The following is a 17759-nucleotide window of genomic DNA, read 5'->3' as shown; positions in this document are numbered from 1 at the left end:
TTCTTCTGGAAGGCGACTTTTGGGTAAGTACCGCTCCGGCTCCAGAGGAGGAGGCGTCAACTTCCAGGAAGAATTGTTTGTTGCCGTCCGGACGATGCAGCACCGGGGCGGAAGAGAAAGCCTGTTTTAAGGAGAGCATGGCTTCCTCTGCTTCGGGCGGCCATTCTCTGGGATTAGTGCCCTTACGGGTGAGCGCAGAGATTGGGGCAGTCCGGGAAGAGAAGTGCGGTATGAAGAGGCGGTAGTAGTTGGCGAAACCCAGGAACCGCTGAATAGCTTTCAACTCCTCTGGTCGGGGCCACTTCTGGATGGCAGACAGTTTCTCACGATCCATTCGTAGGCCGGTCTGAGAGATTATGTAGCCCAGAAACGGAAGCGAGGTCTGCTCAAAGAGGCACTTCTCATATTTAGCGTAGAGGTGGTTCTGCCTGAGCAGAACCTGACGAACATCCCTCCGGTGTGTGGGGAGATCCGGAGAGAAGACCAAGATGTCGTCCAGGTACACCACTACGCAGGAGTAGAGAAGGTCCCGGAAGATGTCATTGACCAACTCTTGAAAGACGGCGGGAGCGTTACAGAGACCGAAGGGCATTACCAGGTATTCATAGTGGCCGTCCCGGGTGTTGAATGCCGTCTTCCATTCATCCCCCTGACGGATACAGACCAGGTTATACGCCCCACGGAGGTCCAGCTTGGTGAAGATTCTAGCCCCCCTCAGACGGTCAAATAATTCCGGAATGAGCGGAAGGGGGTATTTATTCTTCACCGTGATCTGGTTAAGGCCTCTATAGTCTATACTGGGACGGAGTGAGCCGTCCTTCTTTTTGACGAAGAAGAAGCCTGCTCCCGCCGGGGAAGTAGATTTCCGGATGAATCCCCGGGCCAGATTCTCCTCAATATATTCTGACATGGATCGGGTCTCCGCAGTGGACAAAAGGTAAATGCGCCCACGGGGAGGGGTAGCGCCAGGCATCAGGTCGATTGGGCAGTCGTATGGTCTATGAGGGGGTAATGTCTCTGCCTCCTTTTTATTAAAGACGTCCGCATACGACCAATAAGGAGCCGGAAGATCAGGTAGATTGGCTGGAGTAGGAGAAGGACGGACAGGATGGACGGGAACTAAACAAGTCTTATGGCAGTCCTGTCCCCAGCGAAGGACTTCTCCGGTCTACCAATCAAGCACGGGTGCATGTCTCTGAAGCCAAGGTAGGCCTAGTAAGAGGGCGTGAGAGAGTCCAGGCAGAACATGAAAGAAGATGCTCTCTGAGTGCAGCATTCCCACCTGCAGGGTTATGGATTCGGTGATGAGTTGGATGGGATGTGGTAAGAGGCCCCCATCCATGGCAGCGACAGATAAGGGTACAGCTAGAGGTTTGGTGGGAATGCGGTATTTCTCTACCAGAGACTGAGAAATGAGATTTCCGGCAGCTCCAGAGTCAAGTTGGGCTAGTTCAAAATAACGGTTCTCCCCGCAGATGATAGAGACCGACAGCAACAGAGATGGAGAGGGTTTACTCTTGTCTAGGACGACCTCTCTGAGCGATCCTAGACACAGGCGTTTCCCGACCTCTCCGGGCAGGAACGGATCCGGTGCTCCTTACTGCCACAGTAGAAGCAGCTCCCCTCGGCTCGGCGTAACTCTTGACGGGTTTTGACCATCTTGGTCTGGTCGACCTGCATAGGCTCAGGTGAGTGCGCCTGGGTAGTAACGGGAGAAGTGACAGGTTTCTGGAAGGTAGGGGCTAGACGTGGAAACCTCCTCTCACGGGTGACCTCTTTGGTGCGCTCCTGGAACCGGATGTCAATCCGGGTGGCAAGTGTTATTAAGTTGTCGAGAGTGGTAGGAATGTCCCGACCGGCGAGTTCATCCTTAATACGGCCGGACAGACCCTCCCAAAAGACAGACACCAGGGCGTCGTTATCCCAGGCCAGCTCCGAAGCAAGGGTACGGAACCGTATGGCGTATTGGCCCACGGAGAGATTTCCTTGACGGAGGCGTAGCAGAGATGATGTGGATGAGGTCTTCCATCCTGGTTCGTCGAAGACTTTCCGGAAAGCCGTGAGAAAGGCTGGCAGGTTGGACACCAGGGGGTCTCCTCTCTCCCATAGAGGATTTAGCCAAGCCAGTGCCTCTCCCGTGAGATGGGACATGATGAAGGCTACTCTGGCTCGGTCGCTGGAAAACTGGTGTGTCAACAGTTCGAAGTGCAGAGTGCACTGGTTAATGAAGCCCCGTGCCTGGCTGGGATCTCCGCCAAAACGAGGAGAGGCGGGGACCGGGAAGAGATGCCATGGTGTTGATGGGCTGCGGCGGTGCCGGGGTAGGAAGTGTGCGAGTGGAGGCAGCTCCCGAAGAGGTAGTCAATGTGTCCAGGCGGGAGTTAACACCACGCAGGTGACTCAGGATGGACTCTGACGGGAAAGTTCATGACATAGGTCCGAGAGCGAGGGAGCTTGGGTGCCACCGGGTTCCATGGCCCGAGCAAACTGTAACGGGTCTGGGAGGTGGAACCTCTGAGCTACTATACAAGGGGGCGGTCCTTGTAAGGAAGCGGGTGGCTCCCAGGGAAGACGGGCAGGTAGTCACGGCAAGTGACAGGGACAGTCTCTGGGTAGAAGGACAGCAGGCCGGTAGCTGGTGAGCGCTCCCAGGTGAGCGGGCGAGAGTCTCTGGACAGGCAGGTGGTCACGGCAAGTGACGGCAGAGCCTCCAGGTAGGCTAGCAGGTGAGCGCTCCCAGGTGAGCGGGCAAGAGTCTCTGGACAGGCAGGTGGTCACGGCAAGTGACGGCGGAGCCTCCAGGTAGGCTAGCAGGCAGGTAGCAGGTGAGCGCTCCCAGGTGAGCGGGCAGGCTGGTCCATAGACAGACTGACAGGTGTCGGAAGGCAGACCGTCGGACCGCAGGCTTGCAAGCAAGTAAGCGGATATCAGGCAGGTGACTGGCAGGTAACAAGCAGGAATCTGGCAGGTGACTGGCAGGTAACTGGTAACGGGACCTGAGGGCTGAAGCAGAGTGAAGGCTTTGCAACAACATTGCTCGGGCACCTCCATTTTGGAGGAGGTGCCTTATATATGGTGAAGTCCTCCGGCCATTGGCCGGGGACTCCTTAGGACGGCGCGCGCGGCCCCTTTAAGAGGGAGGGAGCGCGCGCGCCCTAAGCACAGTGGCTGGGAAGCAGCGCGCGCTGCCAGCAGAGCGGGAGGAAGACGCCGGGCACGGAGCGGAGAGGTGAGGGGAACAGCGTTCCTGCCTAGCAGGAGACAGGGACGCCGACGCTACACAAACGTCTGAATTAGGCCTTGAAAAGACACATTAAAGACCACAAGTGGACACGTTCTGACTGTACATTATGCATTTTTAATGTCCTCCAGTGGATTTTAAGATTAGAGGCCCTGTGTAAACTGACCTGCGATGCAGACCATAAACGTCAAGTCTTTTTTTACTTTGCATTTTCCTTGTAGATACAATGAACGCCATAAAAGCAAAACCCAAAATACTTCACATTTGTGTGTTTTTTTTCCCACTATTTCAACCCATGTAGAATTCTTTTTGCTATTTTTCATTAAAGGGATTGTCCAGGTTTTTCACGAAAGTCTGCAGTCACTCTATGTGACTGCAGATCTGTGAAACCTCACAGCGCTTGGAGCGCTTGCTGGGAGAATTCTCCAGTGCCGGTGGCGAGATCGGCGTATGTGACCACAAGTATATGATATGCATACTTCAGGCCCTACAAGTGAAATTAGCGAGGCCGTGCACATCTAGTCGGACTGTGGCCGGCACAAGAGAATCCTCACAACGCACGCTGCGCACGATGTGAGGCTTAACAAGTCTGCAGTCACATAGAGCGACTGTAGATTTTTATGATAAACCTGAACAAACCCCTTAAATTATATGGCAAAATGAATGGGGTCATTCAGAACTACAACTAGGCCTTCAAAAAACAAGTCCTAATACATCTTTGTCTTTAGGCGCCGTGAGACGGCCATATAAATAACAGCAAGATCAGACTGCAGTGCACGGACTGGCTGTCAGCTCTCCTGACCCAACTGTCACAGCTGCATTGAAATACATGAAGCTGTCCCGCTCAGGTATGGGGAGCCGCCGGCCAGTCCGTGCACTGCGTTCCGATCTCGCTCCGTTGTATACTGTATATTGGTTTAAGGGGAGGATCAGGGGGTGGAGATGCTTCGGATTGGCTTTTCTGTAATGATCTATACTATTTAAACCTGGAAGTTACACCATCTTGTATGATTGAAAAAAAGATATATGGCGAGGGGCGTAACGTCGCATTTGTGGCTGAATGAAGAAATTTAGGGATTTTTTTCCCCTGATTTTGGGCGCTGTCTATTTCAGTGGAGTACCGCCAATGGTGGTAGGTCACGCGACTGCTATGGAGCTCGTGAATCTGTCATCACACTTTCAACTGTATCGGCATCTTGGATTCTAATACAGTTGAAAGCAATGATGAAGGAGGGAGCATCAGCTGACGCTTCCTCCCCCATCATTCTCCCTCGGAGTCTGACGTCTCAGCGCAACGGGTGCGATGACATCACTACATGGCGACGGCTGCGCTGAGATGTGTGGTGTTTCTGAACGCTTGCTCCAGAGACTGGAGCAGCGGGGGAACAAGGAGTATTATATTTTTTTAATTTACTGTATGGAGGACTATGGGGGGAGTGGAGTGTACTGTATGGAGGACCATGGGGGGAGTGGAGTGTACTGTATGGAGGACCATGGGAGGGGTGCAGTGTACTGTATGGAGGACCATGGGAGGGGTGCAGTGTACTGTATGGAGGACCATGGGAGGGGTGCAGTGTACTGTATGGAGGACCATGGGAGGGGTGCAGTGTACTGTATGGAGGACCATGGGAGGGGTGCAGTGTAACTGTATGGAGGACCATGGGAGGGGTGCAGTGTACTGTATGGAGCAGGGCTGTGGAGTCGGTAAGCCAAACCTCCGACTCCTCAATTTCCATGACACCGACTCCGACTCCACGACTCCCTCATTCATGTTTAAGTGATAAATTTACTGTAGCACAGATTCATCTCAGCTAAAAGTCTAGACCCTTAGATCAGGAATAGGACAGACATTTATAGGACATGTCATAACTTTCCCAAATTCTTAGGAAAAAAATATTCCCCACAAACTGCATTGAACTACTGTACCCAATTTATTATATATTGTCGTAGTCAATCCCTTTTATACCGACTCCACCAAAATGGGCTCCGACTCAACAGCCCTAGTATGGGGGACCATGGGGGAAGTCTAGTATACTGTATGGAGGACCATGCGGGAGGGGTTCAGTATACTGCATGGAGTACCATGGGGGGTGGGTGCAGTGTACTGTATGGAGGACCATGGGGGTGGGTGCAGTGTACTGTATGGAGGACCATGGGGGTGGGTGCAGTGTACTGTATGGAGGACCATGGGGGTGGGTGCAGTGTACTGTATGGAGGACCATGGGGGTGGGTGCAGTGTACTGTATGGAGGACCATGGGGGGGTTTGTGCAGTGTACTGTGTGGAGGACCATGGGAGGGTGCGGGGTACTGTATGGAGGACCATGGGAGGGTGCGGGGTACTGTATGGAGGACCATGGGAGGGTGCAGGGTACTGTATGGAGGACCATGGGAGGGTGCAGGGTACTGTATGGAGGACCATGGGAGGGTGCAGGGTACTGTATGGAGGACCATGGGAGGGTGCAGGGTAGTGTATGGAGGACCATGGGTGGGTGCAGTGTAGTGTATGGAGGACCATGGGAGGAGGCAGTGTAGTGTATGGAGGACCATGGGAGGGGGCGCAGTATACTTTTATGGAGGACCATGGGAGGTGCAGTATACTGTATGGAGGACCATGGGGGGGGGTTCACAGTATACTGTATGGAGGACCATGGGAGGGTGCAGGGTACTGTATGGAGGACCATGGGAGGGTGCAGGGTACTGTATGGAGGACCATGGGAGGGTGCAGGGTACTGTATGGAGGACCATGGGAGGGTGCAGGGTACTGTATGGAGGACCATGGGAGGGTGCAGGGTACTGTATGGAGGACCATGGGAGGGGGTGCAGGGTAGTGTATGGAGGACCATGGGAGGGGGTGCAGTGTAGTGCATGGAGGACCATGGGAGGGGGTGCAGTGTACTGTATGGAGGACCATGGGAGGGGGTGCAGTGTACTGTATGGAGGACCATGGGGGGGTCACAGTATACTGTATGGAGGACCATGGGGGGGTCACAGTATACTGTATGGAGGACTTTGTGGGGGTGGGGCCCAATTAGAACTTCTGCTATGGGGCCCCATTATTTCTATGTACGCCCCTGGTCTATTTGATTCATTTACCGATATATACTGCCACCTGACTGCACCCTTTGGGAAAAATGAAAGTTATAAGTCTTGAGAAAGTCATAGGAAAAAAACTAATGCGCAAAAGAGAAAATTGTGAGTGGGTGGGAAGGAGTTGGGAGCTATGCCTGATGTACGAGAGTTTTAGAATTGCAGGGAGGGTTTCACTCAACTTCATCCTAAGGACTCTCGTTTGTCTGCTGACGTAACACCTGCGCCCCCTGTCTGTGCTGTCAGTACTGTGCAACCAAAGCAGCTTCATAGGGCTGTATCATAAACAGGCATCTGGCTCTCTGGGAGTAACGCCATCCAGGGGTGACGCTATAGAGTTACACAAACCATTATTTAATGCCCTTTGGTTCGGATGTGGAAAACGTCTTAGGAATAAAATGCCTATGTGATGTTGAATTGGAATCACGTGGAAATACAGGTCAACACTTTAAAAATAGAAAGTTTGCCATGTGTGATAATACTTCAGCCTCGGGAATCGGACTGGAAGCGGCCAATCGGATACAACTTCCTGTTTTGCGTTCTAAAATGTGTTCAAAACTCAGAACGCAGCTTAGACTGCGCGTTCTGATTGGCTGCTTTTAGCGTCAGTGTTGGTGCGTTCCACATGAGCGGTGTATGGGACCGGGAGCGGTTTGTGAATTTTTATGGTGCTTATCAAAATAGTGTGAAAATAGCGATATAGGGGAAATGAGACTGTGCAATGTAACCTGCGTTATGTGCACTACAATACCCACTCGGCATTCTGTACCTTTTATTCCTCCTTGCTGATGGTTTCCACATAGATACCACACTTTTTCTACTGCCAGCTTAAGGTTTCTCTTGCCATTTTCTGTGACCCATAACTTTTTCCATCAGCGATGGAGCTGATGGGTACATAATATATTTGCACACAGGGAGATTCACTTAAGAGGCCTTGAATATTCTGTAATAATTCTCACTAGGACAAAGCAATCTGAGCGAAACATGCAATGTGCTCCTCAGTATATGGTGCATTGAACAAGCCAGGATGCCCCCTCTTCGGACAGTTTCGTATACCCCCTTAATCCCGTCACTCGACTTCGCGCGTCTTCATGGTGCAACGATTTCGGGTTACCAATTCGTTTAAGTGATGTCTGTGTGAAATTAGGAACAATTATGTTTCCGTGACGTGCCCTCAAAGAGTGTCAGGGAAGAGTCACATGGCTGTATAACTCGGGTGAGGATTAACCTAATCCTCGAACTGGCCGTCGACTCTCCCAACATGACCGTAACTGCAAGTATTTCTACACAGCTGGTCACGCCGCCTGCCAGTCCGAGCATTGCTTTGCGATTCTCTTTCAAGTTTGTGACTCTTCCCTTATTCGGTACGAAATCTGGAAACTGCATGATCATTGATCCCTTCTCATGGTGAAGGTTGTCCAAAAATGGTAGAACTTAGGCCCTCAGTTGCCAAAGAAAACCAGACATCCCTTGATAACTGCACAGGCACCTATGGAGCTTCTTCCTTTTCTTTTAACTGCTTAATGCCACATTTGCTATTGGCCATAGCATCTAAAGGACAAACAACCGGGATTGGAGTTAGCACTGACCGCACCTGTTGCTGCAAAATATCAGCTTGTTATTAATGAAGTTTAGAGTTTCCAGAAGTCGGGCAGCTCAGGAAATTAATTACATATTCCTCCACTGATTTAAAATATATATATATTTTTTATTTTCTTAGTGCAAAAAAAAAAAACAGCAACAACATGGCAGCCAAGACCCCCAAAGGGCCCATACGGAAACCAAAACCAATTGTGTCTAAGACGTCTCTAAACAGCCCATATGAGAAGATCTGGACCCCGGTGGTTGGAGATGACATGCAGTTTATCCTGCAGACTTTATTGAAAAAGTTTGAGGAACTTGGACTAAAAAAGATGGAGAACCAAACAAAATCCTCAAAGGTCAAAAAGGGTAAAAAAGCTAAACTTGCTGATGGAAAGAAAGAGAAAGTCGCCGACACAGAGACCCCGGAAGAGGAGGCACAGAAGACAGGTTGGACCTATGCGGATCTCCGGAAACAGCTGGCCATAGGAATTAATGAGGTCACTCGGGCCCTGGAGAAGAATGACCTGGACATGGTGATCGTGTGTAAGTCTGCAAAGCCGGAGATGATCACAAGGCACATTATAGAGCTGAGCTACAGCCGGGAGGCCTCTGCCTGTCAGCTGCCACGGCTCAGCGAGAACGTGGCTCCAGCTCTCGGCCTAAAGTCTGTGCTGGCACTGGGCTTCCGAAAAAGCTCTGATGAATTTCGGGAGCAAGTGTTGGCAATAAAGGCACGAGTTCCCCCTCTACATGTCCCTTGGCTATCGGCCGGACCTGGGCAAAATGAAGATGTCTGCATTTCAGCGGAAGATGATGAATCAGAAGAAGAGAAAAGCGTTACTCCAGCCTCCTCCAGAAAGCGGAAACTCTCCCCCTCTCAGCATCCGCCAGATGTGAAGCTGCAGGAACTAAAAGTTAAAAAGATCGTCCCAAACCCAAAGAAGAAGCGAAAAGTTAAAGTAAAGAAATCACTGGTGAAAAAAATAACAAAAACTGTTTCTAGATCCACAAAAAAAACTGAGAAAAAATGATATTTCTGTTATTTCATTGTTTAATTTGCGACTGCACTTTTTTTTTTTTTAAGATGGATTTCCAGGGATTGGAACAAAAATTGTTGTGTTTCTGTGTCTCGGGGTGTATAATAAAACTGCTACAGATGTTGAATAATTTTCCAAGGTGTTACCTTTTTTTCCTTCGTAGCCAACTGTATTGATTAATCGGAAAACCCAAGAAGAACAAGAAATGAGTTCCTCCCTCCATTACTGATGGCCTTCATATTGGAACACTGAATCCCCAGATAACCTTTTCAAAGAGCTGTATTAACACTTGAGTATTCCTATCTTCATGGCATATAGCTAGGATATGATCAGTGGCATCCTGCCATAGTGATATGAAAATGTGGAAAAAAAAGAATATAAAAATCTGACTTAAACAATAAGCCATTTTCTGATCACACGTTCTTTTTAAGATTCAATTATACTCCAATAATGGGCACTAATAAACATGTCTTTGAAAGAGAAAACTTTGGGTACAGGGTTAGCTTATCTTTCTCAGTCACAATTGTGGCAGCACTTTATTGTGGTGTTTTAGACCTTTTCCCAATGTGATGTAATAGTAGGTCACACATCAAGTGTCTGGCACCGTACCCGAGAGATACCAACTTTGTTATACAGCAGACATCTTTCTATAGCTGCAGCAACTAGAGCGAGCTCCGATCGCTTATTGCTGCTGTTTAACCATTTTATTTGCCGCTGTCACTCACTGAAAGGGCTTCGAAATAATGCGATGGTCGTAGTCTGTGCGCTCTGACTCCTATTAGCCCACTAAGTGTATAAAGTAAACTTGACTCTCAGATGTGAAAACGGTAGATATTTATTTGTGCAGGCAAACCAAAACAGACCTTTAGGTCCTAAAATGGACCTTCTTCAGTAACACTGCACATGATATAAATGTGATGTAACATTCATTAAATAATGCAACCAAAAAAAAAAATGAAATAGAGATAATACCTGGAAGAAGCGGAAATCACAGATTGTGTGTGTGTGAAAAGATTGTAAAATTAGAAATTAAAAAAATGGAAAAGGATAGGATCCTACTGGGGCACAGAATACAGTAGTGCTGTGCTTTATTCTCCTATTAGCCCACTGTGACATGATCATAGGGGGCTGAGTTGTAATGGTAGCCCGAGTTCTGCTCAAGGCCCTAATGGCTGCCAAATAAAAAGCTGGGCTTACACATTAGGTGGCTGCTGGCTGAACAATGCCATTTCAGATGATTTTCCCACACACCGGTCCCATTGTCTTAATCCCACTCTTTCTACTGCTTCCAGCAAGCCCCTTTTGTTTTCTGTTTAATTAATTTCCATAATATGGTTTATTTTATTTGGCCAGGGAATCAGTGAGTGACTAATCAAGGGGGCGGACTAATCATCCTATAAATCATGTTATTACCCCCCTTACTGAGGCCTTGACTAACAAGATTTGCCGAAGTGGTGTCACTGCTAGCTCTTAGTAAATCTCCGTCTTCCTGACAATGCGCAGTAAGCCTAGTGCACACGGCTTTATTGGTGCACTGCACATGCCGAGGGAAGCAGCGTTGACGCCGGCTCTTCAAATCCTGCAGCTAATGTGGCCTACGCTTCCCTGAACATGGGACAATGCTCCTCTTCCAAAGCTCCAGCAATTATGTCCTTTCCAGATATTTACAGACTTGTAAAAGAAGAGTGGACGCTACCCAATGGTGGACATGGCCCTGGCACAACTTTTTTGAGATGTGTTACTGCCATCAATTTCTAATGGAGTTAATTTTTTTCCTTTCCCCCATGACCGCACCACACCAGAGAGGGGATCCACCCATTAAAGACAGGAACCTACTGAATAAAAGGGTGGAAAATTTCCCTCTCATCAGTTGGTTTCTTGTCCTTGAGGGAACCAGTAGCTGAAGAATCAGGTGTGGAAAGGAACAGAAGAAGTACCCAGGCCTGGCCCGGCTGCCTGGAAGAAGGGCTACTTGCTTGTAGCGCCCTTGTCAGGTCCCGGAGGTATGGAGACTTTTTATGTGTCTGCCGACCACCACGTCGTCCCAGGTCTGCGCATACGCGTAGCGCGCCCTGATGATCAGCACGCCGGTGCCTTCTGACCCAGAGGTGACAACTTCACTTCTGGGGGATCTGGAGAAGGCGTCCATGTGGGAGGAGATGCAGTTGGTGGGTTTCTCATTTAAAAATGGAGTCTGACCACCAAAGAGCTAGTTTGCTCCGGCACTCCTTTCCACTGTGGTTATCGAGCAGCAACAGCACCAACTTCCGAGTAGGCGCAGCAGTGGCAGTCGCACGAGTGACAGAAGAAGCGACAGAGAAGAGGCATACATTTCCAGTAAAAGAAAATTCAAGCTCTCATTAAAAAGAAAAAAAATGAAAAAAAAAAACGGAAAAGAAAGGTTCACAACCTTCATCTTAAAAGAAAAGTTACCCTTGTGAAGAGAGGACACAGCCCCATGGGATAAAGTTCCAAAGATAGATGTAGCAGTGGTTAAACCGTCCAGAAAATCAATGTTGTCCTTTGAAGACATGGGTATCCTGAAAAATCCCCTGGATAGGAAGGCTGATGGATACTGAAGGCATACCTGGGGGAAGCCTCGGCGACCTATACAGCCAAATTTATGATGATTTGGATGGAACAACTAGATGGTCAACTAAGGGATAATGTTCAGAGAGAAAAGATCCTGGACAATCTACCATTGATGCAGGGAACAGCAGCCATTCTTGCCGATGCCTCAGTAGACTTGGTGATGTTGGCGGCCAGGTCAGTGGGCCTCTCTAACACCGCTCGTTTGGTGCTATGGCTTAAATGTTGGCCGGTGGATGTTCAGTCTAAAACCAAGTTGTGTTTCATTCCGTGTCATGGAGAGTATCTCTTTGGGTCAGGTTCTGGATGACATCCTGGACAAGGCTGGTGATGATAGAAAGAAGGCATTTCCTGGTTTGTCCATCCCAGAGTATAAAAGGTATTTTCGGAGGAGATGGTATGGCTGGAAAAGACCCAGGGATCAAGAAAAATGGGAGGACAAAAGAGGAAAAAAAATAGAGGATTCATGTTTAGGGGTTCCTCCTCGGGGAGAATGAAGTCTTCCCCGTGACGCCATTCCCCGGTTAGGTGGGGGGGGGGGGATTTTTTTTTCTTCCATGCCGGGGGAGGAATTTCACCCAGTGGCTGGATTCTAGATATAGTGGAATCAGGCCTGAGGTTGGAATTGCCGACTGTTCCTCCCTGAATATTCACAGTGACATCACCCCGGAAATCTTGGGAGGAACCGTTTGCCCTGGAAGCAGAAGATTTGATTCTAGTTCAGAATCAAGCTCTGAGATACCAGTGGAAGAAGGAAAAAAGGTGATTCTATTCCACCTTTTCTTGATAAAGAAGCCAGATCAATCTGATCAAATTCCTGATAGCTTGACCTTTCAAAATGGAGTCAATAAAATCGGCTATAAAACATTTCCATATTGTTACATGAGTGTGCTGGAACTGAAAGATACATACTGCCATGTTCAACACAAGGGAAACATTCCGGCACCACGCTGCTTTTCAAACATAAATCACTAGGAATCGCCTCAGACTGCGTGCTTTAAGACTAGGACGGTGGTGCACATCCAAGTGAATTATAACTTCAACACAGAGCAGAGATAATGGTAGCACTCAACCAGTCTTCTTAAAATAACGTCCTTTATTGTTATGTGCGGGACATCGGACTGAGACCCCGGAGGGTGTGCGGGTGAGAGGAGAAAAGGACAACGGCCGTTTCGCTGCCTTCCGGCGCTGGACCTTGGACCCGTTGAAGCACTGGAAGGCAGGGAAACGGCCGTTGTCCTTTTCTCCTCTCCCCCACACACCCTCCGGGGTCTCAGTCCAATGCCACACGGGACCTTGGACCCATTGAAGCGCCGTAAGGCAGCGAAACGGCCGTTGTCCTTTTCTCCTCTCCCCCGCACACCCTCCGGGGTCTCAGTCTGATGCCGCACGCTGATATTTCCCGCATAACAATAAAGGACGTTGTTTTAAGAAGACTGGGTGAGTGCTACCTTTATCTCTGCTCTGTGTTGAACATACTACAATGTTCTGGTCTATCGTCTGTCTCACAACCCTAAACAGCTATTCAGTACTTTAAGTTCTCTCCTCTGTCCCCCAGCTCTCCCTCCCTCCCCACTCATCTCAGCTGAAGACTTTGCCTCATTCTTCAAGCAGAAGATTGACAACATAAGGCAAAGCTTTGGCCATAAGTCCCCACAGCCCCTTCTCATAACTACTCAACTCTCCTGCTCCAAAACCAGCTTCTCCGCCATCACCGAAGATCAGCTTTCCTCTTGACTCTCCAAGTCACATCTCACCACCTGTGAACTTGACCCAATCCCGTCCCACCTCATCCCAACCCTAACCCACCTCTTCAACCTGTCACCTGTCTAGCTATCGCCCCATCTCACTTCTCCCCTATGCCTCAAAACTGCTGGAACAACACATCCATTTAACTGTCCTCCCACCTCTCCTCCTGCTCCCTCTTTGCTTACAATCTGGCTTCAGACCTCACCATTCTACTGAAACTGCCCTGACTAAAGTCATCAACGACCTACTGACCGCCAAATCCAAGCGACACTACTCTGTCCTCCTCCTGGACCATTCCCTCTTACTACGGCCCTATCTTGGATCTCCTCATAGCTAACCGATCGGACATTCAGCGTCTCCCACTCACACACCACCTCCTCATCTCGCCCCCTATCTGTCGGTGTCCCCCAAGGTTCAGTTCTAGGACCCCAGCTCTTCTCCATTTACACCTTCGGCCTGGGACAGCTCAGAGTCCCACGGCTTTCAGTATCATCTCTATGCTGATGACACACAGATCTACCTCTCTGGACCTGATATCACCTCTACTAACCAGAATCCCACAATGTCTGTCTGCTATTTCATATTTCTTCTCTGCTAGCTTCCTAAAACTTAATATGGATAAAACTGAATTCATCATCTTTCCACCATCTCACTCAACCCCCCCCCCCACCTGACCTATCAAAGTCAATGGCTGTCCACTCTCCTCAGTCCCGCAAGCTCGGGGTAACCCTTGACTCTGATCTTTCCTTCAAACCTCATATCCAAGCCCTTTCTACTTCAGACGGACTCCAACTCAAAACTATTTCCCGGATCCGCACATTCCTCAACCATGAATCAGCAAAAACACTAGTGCATGCCCTCATCATCTCTCGCCTCGACTATTGCAACCTCCTGCTCTGTGGCCTCCCTTCTACCACACTTGCACCCCTCCAATCTATCCTAAACACTTCTGCCTGACTAATCCACCTGTCCCCCCGCTATTCCCCGGCCTCTCCCCTCTGCCAATCCCTGCGCTGGCTCCCCATTGCCCAGTGACTCAAGTTCGAGACCCTAACCATGGCATACAAAGCCATCCACAACCTGTCTCCTCCATATATCTGTGACCTAGTCTCCCGCTACATACCTGCACGCAACCTCCGATCCTCACAAGATCTCTCCTGCTCTACTCCCCTCTTCCCACAATCGCATACAATATTTCTCCCGTGCATCACCCCTACTCTGGAACTCTACCCCAACACGTCAGACTCCAGGTTCTTTTTGAAAGTTTCCACTGTAGCCTAAAGACCCACCTCTTCCGACAAGCCTACAACCTACAGTAACCCTTGCTGCGTGACCAGCTGTGCCCCCACCTACTGTATCCTCACCCCTCTTTCTAGATTGTGAGCCCTCGAGGGCAGGGTCCTCTCTCCTCCCGAACCAGTTGGTAACTTGTATTTGTTCAAAATTGTACTTGTTGTTTGCTACGTATACCCCTTTTTCACATGTAAAGCGCCATGGAATTAATGGCGCTATCATAATAATAATAATGCACGAGACCAGAAATTCCTAAGGGTGGCCCTATTTACAGTAGTGTTCAAAATCAGTTAAAAACACAATTTTTTATATTAGTTTTTATTTCCATGCATTGAGAACATTGCACACTGTTTTCTAATGATTGACCTCACTAATTGAGCACACCCCCTTTCAAATACAGACTCATAAACCTGCAGATCATGAATGCCGAGTCTATTGGTTTTCTTAGAATCTGGTAAATTTTTTGACATGTGGTGATATAATTTATACCAAAAACAGTGATTAATCTGGTCATATTGGACTGCTATTATTTTGAACACTACTGTATAAACAAAAAAGGTCAGACATTAAAAAATAAATGCCGCCATAAAATCCTAAAGAGGAGAAACCAAGTGGATTAAGGGATTAATAACATTGTTCGGGCATTTATGGAGCCTCCTGCTTTTGCTTAACTGCTTTCATGCCACGGTCACTATTGACTGTGACATCTAAGGGACAAACGACCAGGATCGGAGCTAGCCCTGATCCCGGCTCTTGCAGTGGGCTATCAGCTGTATGTTGTTTGTACAGCATAGATGATTTCCAGTAGTCACACATCTCTGGAAATGTAATTTGTATACCTATTTTATTTTAGCAGAACACTGCCAACATGGCGGCCAAAGTCGCCAAAGGGACGATAGGGAAATCATAATCACTTGTGTCCAAGATTTCTCGAACCAGCCCATATGAGAAGATCTGGGCCCCGGTTTTGGAGATGACATGCAGTTCATCCTGTAGATTTTATTGAAAAAGTTTGAGAAACTTGGACTTAAGCGGGAGAAGGAGTAAAAAAACGAAATTTTCTTATCGGAACAAACAGAAAAGCACCAACACAGAGACCCCGGAGGAAGAGGCCGCACAAAAGATAGAGTGGAAAGTAAAAGAAATCACAAATTAAAAATTAACAAACTGTACTGGATTTATAAAGAACGGACATAACATAAGATGTGAAGGAGGAGGTGAGCTGTGACATCACCTATTGTAAATGGTGGATCCTGTGTTATCTACTGTATATAGAGGTGTTATCAGTCATTGTACAGGAGGAGGAGGTGAGCTGTGATAACACAGGATCCACCATTCACAATGTGATATCACAGCTCACCATCTCCCCCTCCCTGTACAATGATTGGTAACACCTATACGATATCACATTGTGAATGGTGGATCCTGAGTTATCAATCAATGTAGAGGGAGGGGGGAGGAGGTGAGCTGTAACATCACCCATTGTGATTGGTGGATCCGGTGTTATCTACTGTACAGTGAATATAAAAAATATACACTCCCTTATTAAAATGCCAGATTTGTCATGTTAAAGGGAACCTGTCATGTAAAAAAAATGCTTTTAACCTGCACATATCGTGTTAATCTGAAGGTTTATAGCATTCTGAACCTGCCTGGCGCCTGCACTCTGCCCCGCTGCCAGAAGGAAATGAACTTTATTCCTCCAGGCAGGCTCGGGATTTCAGTCACAGGAGTGGACCGGCATGGCTTCAGTCACCGCTCAGTATAGAGTGAGTGACAGCTGTATCTGGGCTCCCGGCACTGACTGACAGCCAGCTGAGCATTAGAGTCAGCTGTCAGTCAGTGCTGGAGACGCAGATACAGCTGTCTCTCACTGTATACTGAGCGGTGACTGAAGCCGTGCCGGTCCACCCCTATAACTGAAAATCCATCTTATATTGCTTGATATATCTACATCTAGCAGCACAGATCTCCCCGGTGTATCCATGCTGTACACAGTGGCATCTCTCCGCTCACATGCAGGAAGTATCACACTGTTGTCCAGATATTGAGACTGCAGAGAGCCTGAATTGAGCCTTCCTGTCTTAAAGGGCCAGGCAGGTGTAAGAATGCTTTAAAAAAAAATAAGGGTTTATTTTATATCAATTAAAACGCAAAGTGAATGAACAAAAGAGAAATCTAAATCATATCAATATTTGGTGGCCGCCCTTCGCCTTCATCATTTCCTCTACTTGCACATGGTTTTGTTTTGAAGGAACTTTATCTTTTGTTCATTCATTTTGATAATTGATAAAAATAAACACTTTTTTTTTTTTTAAACCATTCTTACTGTACGGCATTTTTTCTACACTTTTGCTGAATACGGTGTTTCGGAAAGTTCTATTATTTGGTCTCTTAAAAAGCAGATTTCTGAACCTTACCATATGGAGGACACTTTATATAGAGAGCAGAAATCTTCATTTGGAGAAAACTGCACCAGATTGTGAAACTTACCGTATATCAGACACATTTCTCATGGATGTGTGTCACAAATGACGGTATTACGTGCTACAAAAATGGCACAACCCTGCAGACGGTTTATCCATTGCCCTTTCTTTTTTTATTCCAGGTGACCTATATGTTGAAAGAATCCTGCAATATACACACTGTTAGGATTCGGTTCCGCTTGGGTTTCAGCAGTCGTCAAGTCACTGCTATTATGTGATGCAGTCACGTGCCGACCATATTCTCATTCAGAGTAGCGGATGAGAATCTAGTCGGCGTGTGACCAAGTATGCAGATCGCGCTGAAATTGATAAGCAGAGCTGAATCCTAACAGCGTGTATATTGCACACTGTTAGGATTCGACAAGCACTGCAGCGGCGTTTCAAACTTACACGGTTGAACGCACACACAGTGTGTAATTCATGCTGACCGCACGAGTTCACAGTACCACAAGCCATTCTGTGACCAGATATTGTGTGGCCCCATGAAAACACTTCCTGATCATCTTAACCGTGACACAGAGCCTTATTGTTACTAATCAGAATCCAGCTTTATTTTTTTTTTTTTTTTTTCAACCCAGATATGTTTGGCTTCTATGATACCCAAAGATAAAGCACGGAATGCCTTAGCAGGGAGACAGGAAGGGTTGTCATGGGGACACTGTCACATTATAGGAATATCTGACAAAGTGAAA

General features: G+C 47.9%; 1 protein-coding gene across 2 annotated transcripts in view; it reads left to right on the top strand.

Moving 5' to 3' along the window:
• Positions 1 to 9088, top strand: part of LOC141264969 (S-acyl fatty acid synthase thioesterase, medium chain-like) — a 119709-nt gene extending 110621 nt beyond the window's left edge. Inside the window, exon 2 of one of the 2 annotated variants that reach the window (XM_073677428.1) lies at positions 8050 to 9088. In XM_073677428.1, coding sequence (XP_073533529.1) covers positions 8075 to 8944 — 870 coding nt within the window. In that variant the 5' untranslated portion in view covers positions 8050 to 8074 and the 3' untranslated portion in view covers positions 8945 to 9088. The remainder of the gene's footprint in view (positions 1 to 8049) is intronic. The other variant, XM_073677433.1, reaches the window with a different exon arrangement.
• The last annotated feature ends 8671 nt before the right edge of the window (positions 9089 to 17759 follow it).

Source organism: Phyllobates terribilis, unplaced genomic scaffold (genome assembly GCF_046119375.1).
Source record: "Phyllobates terribilis strain yellow unplaced genomic scaffold, ASM4611937v1 Scaffold_4__5_contigs__length_816908805, whole genome shotgun sequence".
Lineage (NCBI taxonomy): Eukaryota > Metazoa > Chordata > Amphibia > Anura > Dendrobatidae > Phyllobates > Phyllobates terribilis.
Note: the sequence above shows the minus strand (reverse complement) of the source record. Positions and strands in the feature narration are given on the sequence as shown.